The 12,922-nt window shown below is 47.3% G+C and overlaps 1 protein-coding gene across 1 annotated transcript in view; it reads left to right on the forward strand.

Moving 5' to 3' along the window:
- Positions 1 to 12,922, forward strand: part of CEP89 (centrosomal protein 89) — a 70,917-nt gene that overhangs the window by 28,469 nt on the left and 29,526 nt on the right. Inside the window, exons 8-11 of the mRNA XM_056136634.1 lie at positions 1,053 to 1,271; positions 8,329 to 8,468; positions 9,527 to 9,577; positions 9,732 to 9,815. Of these exons, the coding sequence (XP_055992609.1) occupies positions 1,053 to 1,271; positions 8,329 to 8,468; positions 9,527 to 9,577; positions 9,732 to 9,815 (494 nt within the window). The remainder of the gene's footprint in view (positions 1 to 1,052; positions 1,272 to 8,328; positions 8,469 to 9,526; positions 9,578 to 9,731; positions 9,816 to 12,922) is intronic.

Below are 12,922 nucleotides of genomic sequence, written 5' to 3' on the forward strand. Positions count from 1 at the left end.
CCATCCCGACCTCCAGGACTGTTTTCTTTCCGCTGTGATGGAGAAGCAGCCTCGTCTTGGGGTGCTGACAAGATGCACGCGGCCCTGGCCCCCCTCTTGCCCATTCCGTCTTTTTTTTTTTAATCTTTTCGGTCACACCCAGTGATGCACTGGGGATACTCCTGGCTCTGCACTCATGAGTCACTCCTTGTGGTGCTCAGGGGACCATGTGGGATGCTGGGAATCGAACCCGGGTTGGCTGCGTGCAAGCCAAATACCCTACCCGCTGTGCTATTGCTCCAGCCCCCATTCCGTCTTGCCGTCCTTTTGTGACCCTGGATTCCTTTCTCCTCTGGGGCCCACCCCCTGGGCTGCCTCAGTTGCCCACTGAGAGCCGGCTCCAGCTTCCCTCCTAGTGTCTCCCGCCCTTTGTCCAAACTGCAGGCCTTGATCCACTCCTTCCTCGCGCCTCCCCCCACCCCACCCACTCTTGAGCCCTGTTGAGTTTGGGACCTCGAATCTTCCCTGCGTCCCTTCCTGCCAGTCTCCTCTCCAGGGCAGCCTCATTCCGGTCTGCTTCTAGCCCAGCTGGCCTGAGAGCGTCAGCTGAAAGCGCAGCTCATTCTTACCCTGGGCCTCAGGCCCCTGCAAAGGCCTGGCCGCTGCTCCCCTCCGCTCCCCATTACCTGCCCACTCGGGAGAGGCTTGCCCCTCACACACTTGCCGGCCTGTCTTCCCAGCAGCTGAGGGAAGCAGAGTGTAGGGCCTGCAGGAAGTAAGGACTCCCTTGGATTTGGTTTTCCTTTTTCTTTCCTTTTTTTTTTTTTGGTTTTGGGTTTGTGGGCTCACCCCCAGCTGAGCGTGGCTCTGTGCTCAGGCATCACTCCTGGTGGCGTGCGGGGACAGAGGCAAGAACAGGGATTGGAGGCCAGAGCCCCACCTGCACCCCGGAACTGGATGCTGTTCCTTTCACCCCATCTGGCCCGCTTCCATGGCTTTTGAAGTAAAGTCTCCTGACATTTCGGTGTGAAGTCTTACTATTTTTTAAGCTCTTTATCCTTACGCCTTTCCAGATGTATCTGGTAGAGCACGTCAGAGGGGTCTGGAAATCACCAGAGAGAAGTTCCAGGACTTAAAAGAAGAAAATGGGTTTTTAAGCGACAAAAATCGAACCCTTGCTTTTGAACTTAAAATGGTGAAACAAACAGTGAAAGACCTCCACTCACAGCTCAAGAGGGTGGAAAAAGAAAACCAGAAACTGAAAGAGGCCCTGCCAGTGTCCTCCCCGGAAGGTGAGACTGCAGCCCGGCCTGGGCCGAGGAGTTGCAATGCTGCCTCATTATCTTTTGTGCTTTCAGAGTTTGTATTTTGTGCTTAATTGTTGATATGCATGGCTTTGTGTGTGTGTGTGTGTGTGTGTGTGTGTGTGTGTGTGTGTGTTATAATATTTAAGTGTTTCTCATTATTTTATGTTATATTTGTTGGTGTGTGTTTAATACTTAAGTCTTGAGTCCCGTGAATATCCTTATGGTAGTTAAAATATAAGGTCATCGGGGCTGGAGTGATAGCACAGCGGGTAGGGCATTTGCCTTGCACGCGGCCGACCCGGGTTCGATTCCCAGCATCCCATATGGTCCCCTGAGCACCGCTGAGAGAGTAATTCCTGAGGGCAGAGCCAAGAGTTAACCCCTGTGCATTGCCAGGTGTGACCCAAAAAGAAAAAAAAAATATATATATAAGATCATCATTGATACTAAAGAGTCTTTAAAACTTCTTTGGAGCTTGAGCAAAGTCACATCTCTTTCCTCTCAGTTTCTATTGCTAGAAGTAGCATTCAAAGCCCCCCTTTCACCATGTACTTGCTAATGATGAGAATTTTATTTTTTCTTGTTAATTTGGTAGGCAAAAAAGGGCAATTTAACTTTAACTTAAATGTGTTGCACTATAGCACTGTCCTCCCGTTGTTCATCGATTTGCTCGAGTGGGCCCAGTAATATCTCCATTGTGAGACTTGTTGTTATTGTGTTTGGCATATCGAATACGTCACGGGTAGCTTTCCAGGCTTTGCCGTGCAGGCATGATACTTTCGGTAACTTGCCAGGCTCTCCGAAAGGGGCAGAGGAATCAAATCTGGGTTGACTGGGTCGGCCGCATGCAAGGCAAATGCCCTACCGGTTGTTTCATCGCTCCAGCCCATGTGTGTGGATAGATAGATAGATAGATAGATAGATAGATAGATAGATAGATTGATTTGGGGGGTTAGCTTTGCTAACCAGCTGTACTATGTACTATATATATATAAAAATAAAATGACCTGAAAGGATGTGTGTGTGTGTGTGTGTGTGTGTGTGTGTGTGTGTGTGTACATATTCCTTCAGGTCATTTTATTTCCCTTTCAAAAGGTTTTCCTATTTATTTATTTTTGGAGGATTGGGTTTTAGGACTACCCCCAGCATTGTCTCAGGGTTCTTCCTGGCACTGTGCTCAGGAGAGACACTTGGCACTGCTGGGGGTTTGAAACTGGGTTGTGACCATCATCTCCTGTGTTAACTCTGTGGTCACCAAAATTTTACCACATTCAGTTGAGATACTTAGGTTTTCTTTTTTTTTTTTTCTGTTTCTTTTTGGGAAATGCTCAGGGGTTCCTCCTGGCTCTGCACTCAGGACTTACTCCTGGTGGTGCTTGCGGGGGGGCCATATGGGATGCTGGGACTGAACCTGGGTCGGCCGCATGCAAGGCAAACATGCTGTACTATCACTCCGGCCCCTACTTGGGTTTTTTTTGTTGTTGTTGTTTCTTTGTTTTTTCTTTTAATATGTTTGCAAGCCTACTTTATATATTAAGGCTTTTAGCCCTTGGTCATGTGTATAATACTTTCTCAGTTTGCTAAAAACTCTAGCATAGTTTTTCTTTCTGACTTACCTTGGAGTGAGAAAGAAACACTTGAGAGAAAAAAAAGTGATATTTTTCTTGCTGTTGTTTTTAAATTTTATTTTTGGCACCATGGTTTACAGTGCTGTGGTTCATCGTATGGTTTCAGCCTAGCACATTCCTGCCTCTTCCCCCCACCCTTGTCCCAGAGTTCACTCACCACGTCCCCCCTACCCCCCAAGCCTGTTTTCCGCTTCCTACTGAAGATACATCTTAGTGTCTGTTGCCTTTGGTAATTGCTGTACTCCTGCTTTTTTTTTTAATTTAAAAAAAAATTTTTTTTCTAAATTTTTATTAGTGAAACTCCATGAGGTACAGTTGTAGATTTACAGATTTTTGTGCTTGGGTTTCAGTTATACAATGATCGAATACCCATCCCTCCACCTGTGCCCATTATCCACCACCACCAGTCCCAGTATCTCTCCCACCCCCCTTCCCCCCCATCCCGCCCTACCTCTGTGGCAGGGCATTCCCTTTTGTTATCTCTCTCCTTTTGAGTACTGTGGTTTGCAAAAGAGACATTGAGTGGCAATCTTGTTCGGTCTATAGTCTACTCTCATCACACATTTCCCATCTTGAGAGGAACCTCCCAACACCCTTTATTTGGTGCTTCCTTCTCTATCTGAGCTGCCTTTTCCCCTAGCGTGTGCAGCTGTCCTCAAAGCCTTGGATGTACTCCTGCTTTTTAATCCTCTTGATAGTCCTCTCATTAGAGAGAGGTTTCTGTGTCTGTCCCTCTCCTTTTGACTTCATTCAACACGATGGACTGCAGGTCCTGCCACATAGCAGCAAATTGCACGATTTTATCTTTTCTTAAAGCCGAGGAGTATTCCATTGTATCTAGATAGCATCATTTCTTTATCCAGTCGTCAGTTCTTCAGCATTTGGGTTATTTCCAGAGTTGGGCTGTTATGGATAGTGCTACAATGAACATAGGAGTGCAGAGGTCTTTTCTGAATAGAGTTTTTTGGGAGTTGCTGGGTCCTATGGAAGCTTGATTCCTTTTTTTCTGTTTTTTGAGAAGTGTCCATATTGTTGAAAAAGGGCTGGACCAGTTAGCATTTCCACCAGCAGTGAATGAGGGTCCCTTTTCTCCATATCCACACCAACATGGGTTTTTTTTTCCCTTTGTGATATGTACCAGTCAACTGGTAAAAAGGTGATAATGTTTTTAAGAAATGCAGAATAGTATTGTTTTCTTCCTATCGTCGATTGCCTCGAGCAGGCCCCAGTAACGTCTCTTTCATCCTAGCCCTGAGATTATATTCAAGGCTTTTTAGGAGAATGAGACCCATCATTGTTACTGGTATTTGGCATATTTGGTGCGCCACGGGGAGTTTGCCAGACTCTGCCCTGTGGGCAGGCTATATTCGATAGCCTGCAAGTTTGTCCAGAGTAGGAATGAGATAATGAGATATCATAAAAAGATGTTCAGATAAGATGTCGGTTCCGGGAGCTGCATTTTGTAGTCTCTGAGTCTTGGCCGCTGATGGGATTACACGGCGCCAGGGGGCCAGGTGGTGGGTGTGACCCCCACCTACTGAAATTTGGAGGATCTGGGTGGAGGATGCTCGACTCCAATTCGAGTAGGCTTGGAGATCTCGGCCCCGGAACCCGCGTGGCTTTGTCCCTCTGCCAGTACCTTCATGTGTGCGGAGAGTGGTCTCAGCATGGTGGTGGCTGGTCCTGGAGGTCTTCGGCTGCCGGAGCCCTGGTCGGGGTGGGGAGGAAAGCTCAACCCGCTCCCCTCCAAGGGACCCCGGTGAGGAACAGCCAGGCGCAGGGGCAGGAGACTGACTGCACTGGTCTCGTCCGGGAGCTGCATTTTGTAGTCTCTGAGTCTTGGCCGCTGATGGGATTACACGGCGCCAGGGGGCCAGGTGGTGGGTGTGACCCCCACCTACTGGAATTTGGAGGATTTGGGTGGAGGATGCTCGACTCCAGTTCGAGTAGGCTTGGAGATCTCGGCCCCGGAACCCGCGTGGCTTTGTCCCTCTGCCAGTACCTTCATGTGTGCGGAGAGTGGTCTCAGCATGGTGGTGGCTGGTCCTGGAGGTCTTCGGCTGCCGGAGCCCTGGTCGGGGTGGGGAGGAAAGCTCAACCCGCTCCCTTCCAAGGGACCCCGGCGAGGAACAGCCAGGCGCAGGGGCAGGAGACTGACTGCACTGGTCTCGTCCGGGAGCTGCATTTTGTAGTCTCTGAGTCTTGGCCGCTGATGGGATTACACGGCGCCAGGGGGCCAGGTGGTGGGTGTGACCCCCGTTTTCTTCCTATAGACCCTGCATATTTCTTATCATAAAGGTAAAGGCCCTCCCGTTGATCGTCGATTTGCTCGAGCGGGCCCAGTAACGTCTCCATTGGAGACTTTGTTGTTACTGTGTTTGGCATATCGAATACTCTCAGTAGCTTGCCGGGCTCTCCGAGAGGGGCGGAGGAATCGAACTCGGGTCGGCCATGTTGGCCGCTTGTAAGGCGAACGCCCTACCGCTGTGCTATCGCTCCAGCCCCCATTTCTTATCATAGATGTACTTATTTTAGACATTTTAAATTAGTTTTTGTTACTTTGTAGGATCTGTTTTCTATTATATTTGCTAACAAGACATTGTCATTGTGTGGGCAGGATATTAGTTCTTTGGTAGGGGGAGACACACCTGACAGTGCTCAAGACATGCTCCAGGCTCTGTTTTCCGGGTTCACTCCTGGTGGGTTTGGACCATATGAGGTGCTGCAGATCAAACTTTGGTCAGCCACATGTAGGCAAGCACCCTCCTGCTGTACTATTGCCTCAGCCCTGATATGGGTATCAGTTCTAATGATGTTTTCATTTATTCTGTATTGTTTTGGGTTTGGTTTTTTGTTGCTACTATTTGTTTTTTTAGCTTTTTGGATCACACCCAATGCTGCTCAGGGGTTACTCCTGGCTTTGCACTTAGGAATTTCTCCTGGCGGTGCTCAGGGGACCATATGGGATGCCGGGGATCGAACCCAGGTCCGCTGCATGCAACACAAATGCCTTTCCCACTATACTGTCCCTCCAGTCCTTAAAATTTTTATTTTACTTTGTATTCAAAAATTTCTACAAAATCCAACAGTGTTGACTATTTAGTGTTAAAGAACTTGATAATTAAAAAAATATATGTTGTTGTTTTGTTTGGGGGCCACACCCTGCTGTGCTCAGTGGTAATCCATGTTTCTCTACATAGGAATCACTCCTGGCAGGCTGGGGGCCCATATAGTACACGAAGAATCCATCCCCGGTCAGCTGCATGCTTGGCAGTCTGTGGGCTTCTGCCAGTGGTACACTGGCTAGAGCAGACCTAGGGGAGACATAATGGCCTGTGGAATGCCTCTGGCTGGCATTTATCTTCTTAAAATAATTTATGTATTATCTTTCGGTTTGGGGCCCACACCCAGCAATGCTCAGGAATTCTGCAGTCAGGAGTCACTCCTAGCATTGCTTGGGGAACCATACGGGATGTCAGGGATCAGCCCGGGGTCAGCAGCAGGCAAGGCAGGTGCCCTACCCACTGCACTACCTGCTGTATTATCACTCTGACCCCAAGCTTGGTCATTTCTTTTCTTTTTTTTTTTTTTTTTAATGGCACAACAGGATCTTTTTAATGAATCTATCCAAAAGTCCATCTTTAGATCATTTCCTATGATAATAGCCGAGAGAAATGGGCACATCTTTGGGGCACCCTACATGTCTAGAGAAATTCTATTACATTGTTAAGATTGTAAATTACTCCAATTTAGAACATTCTTGTAAATGAAAGCCGTTGTCAGCATTACTATTACTTTTACCGAATTTTGTGGTCTTAATTTTATGACTCTGAAAATTGTCAGCAACTGATTTGTGTATTCACTGATTCATTTCCTCAATCATGGAAAATTTATGAATGTTAAAATTTATGAATACCTGTAATGACCCAGGTGATACACCAACTGCCTAATTTATCTAGCCCTTATTCCATAGAAAAAAAAATTCCTCAAATATTTGAAGTCCTGTTGCCACAAATTATTTTTTTAATTCTCAGATGATTTTTTTATAATTTTCACTGTTTTTGACTCAACTGCTTGCATATATTTTTTCAGATGGAAGAAGGAATTATAATCACTAGAAATAGTATAATGAAAGAGGCAATGTCTTACTCATAAATTATGGTAACATCTTTCTTATTGAAGGAGCAGAGTATGTTTCCTTTATGAGAAACTCAAATTCTGGCATTCTTTATTTATAGCTATTATTCTGTTTTCTTGTAAAAAATGCCTACTCTTGATGAATTATAATAGTTTTTTAAATATCAAAATGGTTTTAGTTTAAAATAAATGTTATGCAATTCCTGTTAATTTATTTTGCTTAGAGGTACTGATCTTCTGTCTTCATTGTGATGACTCCCAGTATAAGTACTAAAGGAATGTGGGAATGAACTTGCCCAACAACTTAGTTTGCTTTTATTTCACAGGCTATTGCATATTGAAAAAATTAATTATGGGTAAATTACTTAAGTAGTTATATACTAAAATCCTCTTTACTGTATATACTAATATAGCACGGTAGCACTGTCCTCCAATTGCTTATGCATTTGCTTGAGCGGATCCAGTAATGTCTCCTGTGAGACTTGTGGTTACTTTGGCATATCGAATACATCATGGGTAGCTTACCAGGTTTTGCCATGCGGGCGAGATACTCTCGGTAACTTGCTGGGCTTCTTTATTCTTAGGTAGTGTCATTAGAGAAACATCTAGGTACTAAGAAGCTTGGTCATTTCTTATTTGTTTAATTTTTTGTTGTTGTTTGAGGGCCATACCTGGTGCTGTTCAGGAGTTACTCCTGACTCCACACTCTGGAATCACTCTTGGTGGCACTCAGGAAACCATATGGGATGCCAGGGATCTAACTCTGGTGGGTTGTATGCCAGGCAAACGCCCTCCCCGCTATACTATTTTTTTTTTTAATTTTTCCCGCTATACTATTTCTCCGGCCCCAAACTTGGTCATTGCTATTCAGTACTTGTGAGTCTCAGAGGAAAAGAAAGACAGATGAGTATCCTATTTTTGGACAGTGAGGAGGGGGCTGTGGTTTTGTTATGAAGTAATCCCCTCCTCTGGCACATGTGGGAACCTTTGTTAGTTATCAGTGAGGGGTTCTAGAAGGCACCATGCCCTGCTCTGTTCATACCTGCTCTAGGACCTCAGTTGACAGTCCAGCCTCAGGAGACCTCCATCCTGCCCTGAAAATACCCAGGAAGGCCAAAACCAACTGGGAAGGAGGGTTTCTGAGAGAAGGTCACTGACTTCCTAGGAGAACCAGCCCCCCCTCCCAGTTTCCTGACAGGGTGATCCCAAACCACACATGCTGGGGTCTCAGCAGGTGTCAGCTGATGTTGTGTGTGGGTTTTTTTTTTCTCTTTCAGTAATGCCTGAATTATTTAATCTGAGAAAGCATGCTCAAGAACTGGTGGATGAGAATGATGGGTTGAAAATGACCGTCCATCGTTTGAATGCAGAACTGAGTAGATACCAAACAAAATTCAGACATCTGTCCAAGGAAGAGGTAATGTTTCCAGTGAAAAATAATCAAGTTCCAAAGTGTTTTTGTTTCGTTTTGTTTATTAGCTTTTACGACTGATTTCTAATACGAAGGGTTTTTTTTATTTATTGTAATTTGATTTAAGAAAGATATATCTAACTGAAACTCACGCACAAAAATTTGTAAGTCTACAACTGTACCTCATGGTGTTTCGCTAATAAAAATTAAAAAAAAAAAAACCTCAGTCAGCCTTCTGTAAAGCAAATATCTTTTTTTTTTTTAATTTTTATTAGTGAAACATCATGAGGTAAAGTTATAGACTTACAAATTTTTGTGCTTGGGTTTCAATTATACAATGATCAAATACCCATCCCTCCACCAGTGCCCATTTCCCACCACCACGATCCCAGTATCCCTCCCGCCTCCCATTCCCCCCCATCCCACCCTGCCTCTGTGGCAGGGCATTCCCTTTTGTTCTCTCTCTCTTACTGGGTGCTTTGGTTTGCAAAACAGGCAATGGGTGACAATCATGTTTGGTCTATAGTCTACTTTCAGCATAAAGCAAATATCTTGCCCACATTCTGCAACCTCTGTAATTTTGATTTTCTTATAGTGATACAATGATTAAGTCAATGAATGTTTCTGTTTTAAAGAAATGTGCCTTCTCAAAAGGAGAGCGATAACAAAAGGGAATGCCCTGCCACAGTGGTAGGGTGGGACGGGGGATGGGGGGAAGGGGGGTGGGAGGGATACTGGGACTGGTGGTGGTGGAGAATGGGCACTGGTGGAGGGATGGGTATTTGATCATTGTATAACTGAAACCCAAGCACCAAAATTTGTAAGTCTACAACTTTATCTCATGGTGTTTCATTAATAAAAATTTTAAGGAAAAAAAGAAAAAGAAATGTGCCTTGAAGTATTTTGAGGACAGGGCCAGTTAGGTCTGCAAACGCTCGGATATGCATACGCATGCACTCGCTCACGTAGGTCGCTAATGCTCGGTCTAGACGAAGAATGTCTGAAGCTCGACTTTTCAGAGGAAGCCTTGCTTAATTTGACTCCTGATTTGTATTTGTTTTCAGAGTCTGACTATTGAGGGGCTCCCCTCAGAAGGGCCCACCCCACCCTGGTTGGTGAGTATTTTCAGTCCCGGCCAGTGCTCTCCGAGCTGTGCTTGAATAGCGGTTAGAAACCATGCCAGGCTAAGCCTGCTTTATCGCCACTCGAAGAGGTGCTCTGCGCTCCCCTGGAGGCTACGGTCTAACCTTCTGTACCCATTGCGTTCAGCTGGACGTGAAGTACCTGTCTCCCTTGCTGCTGGCCTACGAGGACAGGATGAAGGAGAAGGACGAGCTCAGCGCCACCCTTCAGGTAGGCTGGCCGGTGTCCCAGGAGAGAGGGACTCGGTGCATCAAAACTGAGGCTGCTTCCGATTCTGAAGAAATACATCGACGGTGGGTAAACCCACCGCGCTTGAGTGCTTGTGAAAGGGAGGGAGGAAGAAGAGGGTCCTGTGGGGGTGGGGTGGGGAGAGGGAGGAGACAGAAGCAAGCGGGAAGCAGGGTGGGAGGGACAGGCAGGACAAGAGGCGGTGAGAAAGGGGGAGGCCTGGGGAGGTGATGACGCTGCACTGTGCCTTGATTTCTGGGCAGCCCAAGTGGTCCAGGCTCCTGCGGTGCAGAGAGGGCAGCAGTGAGTAGACCCCCATACTCGGTAGCTGCAAGCACTGCAGTTACAAGGGCTGATGGGTGGGGGTGGGGGTGGGGTGGAGGGGAGGTTGGCCGGAAGTGTGTGATTTAGATGCGGCTTAATTCCCTGGAGGAGCTCAGGGATGGAGCCATTGGGAGCGGGAGGAAGTGAGGTTGGCTTTGGCTCCAGGGTCCGTGCCCGGGGATGTTGGGCACAGCTGACAACAGCGCAGCTTGCTCTGGTTGCATTTTGTGTTTGTGGGCTGGAGCGATAGCACAGTGGGTAGGGCGTTTGCCTTGCATGCGGCCAGCCCGGCCAACCTGGTTTGATTCCTCTGCCCCTCTTGGAGAGCCCGGCAAGCTACTGAGAGTATCTTGTCCGCACGGCAAAGCCTGGCAAGCTACCGTGACATATTCGATATGCCAAAAACAGTAAAAATAAGTCTCACAATGGAGACGCTATGCCAAACACAGTAACAAGTCTCACAATGGAGACGTTACTGGGCCCGCTTGAGCGAATTGATGAACAACAACGGGAGGAGTGCTACAATGCTACAGTGCTACAGTTGTTTTCATGCCGCTCCCAAGCAGTGCTAGAAGCGAAGGGTGGGGATGAGGGGTGCTCAGGGGTCACTCCCCGGGGTACTCAGCGGGGAGAGCACTGCTGGGGATGGAACCCAGGGCTCCTGCACGCAAAGCATTCGCTCAGCCCTCCTCATTCGCCTACAGGAAACCAGGGCTGTGGGCCTGTTGGATGAGTCCTTGGCTTTGCATGCCCAGCACCCCCAGGCTCCCCAGGAGACTCCGTTCCTGGAAGGACGCAGGTGCTGGGTTTCTAGGACTCCCTGCAGGAAGGGTCTGTCCCAGGTCTTGCAGCCTGTTCCTCGGTAATACTCCCTATGTGGTGGCCCACAAAGCAGTTTCCCAGTCTTTTTTTTTTTTTTCTGTCTTTTTGAGTCACACCCAGCCATGCTCAGGAGTTCCTCCTGGCTCTGCACACAGGGATTACTCCTGGTGGTGCTCCGGGGACCATGGGATGCCAGGTTTCAGACCCAGGTTGGCCACGTGCAAGGCAAGCATCCTAACTCACTGTGCCATCACTCCGACCTGAGAAAATTAGTCCTATCCTAATAGACGAACGGTTATCTACAGATAGGAAAATTACGGATAGAAAAACAATCCGCTGTTCCATCTAAGATGGGGATCGGGAATATTTTCCCACACAGGGCTACTGAGCAGTGATGTGAGACCCTCCAGGCCCTGCTCGTTCTGTTTGCCACCACCATGTGCCTCTGTGGTAGCCGGGAGCCAGCCAGAGATATTGTGTGACCAAAGGGGCGTGGTTGCATTCCAGTAAACTTTAGTGACAAAACAAGCAGATCCCTGTTCTGCATGACCAGACCGGGGACACGGCACAGATGTCAGGTGCTGGCTCTGCATCCTGCTGACTCTCCAGTTTACATCTTTGTTACCATGTGGTGCCCTGATCACCACGGGGGTCACTTCTGAGTACAGAGCCAGGGATAGCCTCTGAGCACCCCACCGGGGACCACCGGCAATTGGCAAGTGTGTCTGGACAGAAAGGGGAGAGGAAGTAAAGTTCCCCGTGCTGGTGATAGAAGTTAGCCATCAACGGCCATGACCGACAGTTTAATAAAGTAAAGTAAAGTAAAGGCCCTCCCGTTGATCATCGATTTGTTCGAGCGGGCCCAGTAACGTCTCCATTTGGAGACTTTGTTGTTACTGTGTTTGGCATATCGAATACTTCACGAGAAGCTTGACATGACATATTTTAGAAGCGCCTGGGGCAAACATGGGCCCCAGATTCCCCATTCCCAAAGCCTGGCACGGGGCACCAAACTGGCCTTGACTGAGAAGGACCGCATTGGAGGAGGCCTGGCAGCCGTGCCAGAAATAGAGCCTCACGGAGGCAGGGGAAACCGAGACCTAGCAGCCTTGAATTGGGCTGATGACTGACAGCTGTAGGGGGCGCTTTCCCACCCCACCCCAGGCTAACAAACTTCCAAGTGGGTGGTAGTTAGAAAGGGCTTAATTTTGTTTTGTTTTTTTTGGGGAGTGGGGGGGTCACACCCGGTGATGCACAGGAGTTACTTCTGGCTCATGCACTCAGAAATTACTCCTGGTGGTGCTCGGGGGACCATATGGGATGCTGGGAATCAAACAAACCCAGGTTGGCCACATGCAAGGCAAATGCCCTACCTGCTGTGTTATCACTCCAGCCCTAGAAAGGGCTTAATTTTCATCTGAAAAGTCTGATTTATTCTCCAAAGTCTTACCCCCAACCCCCTGGAATGTTTACTGAGACACTGTGATTTACAGAGTTGTTCATAATAGAGTTGTTTCCGGAATACAACACTCCAACACCAATTCCACCATCACTGTCCCCAGGTTCCCTCTCACTCTCCCCCCACCAGGCCACCCCAGGCGTATAACAAATCTGTTTCCTAATACTTGGTCCAATAAAACTTAAAGGAGTGGCAAATAGAATTATCGGAAAATAAATCAATAAAAGTCAAGTAGTGATGATGATGAATTGCTCTGTGTTTGAACTTTCCCTAATCTAGCAGAGGACAAACACATGCACCATTCGTGAGCGTCGGGCTCAGTGCCACGTGATGGGGAGTTTGTCCCGTCCTCTAAAGGAGCTCTTTTTATTTTTTATTATTTATTTTTAAAAAGGAGCTCTTTTCATGCTTCTTGCAAAACAGGTTTTAAGGCTCCAAATTCCCTAAACTGTTGCCTACTCTGTATAGTTCCTTCAAATCTGAA

Source organism: Sorex fumeus, unplaced genomic scaffold (genome assembly GCF_029834395.1).
Source record: "Sorex fumeus unplaced genomic scaffold, SorFum_2.1 ptg000122l, whole genome shotgun sequence".
NCBI classification, from domain to species: Eukaryota; Metazoa; Chordata; class Mammalia; order Eulipotyphla; family Soricidae; genus Sorex; species Sorex fumeus.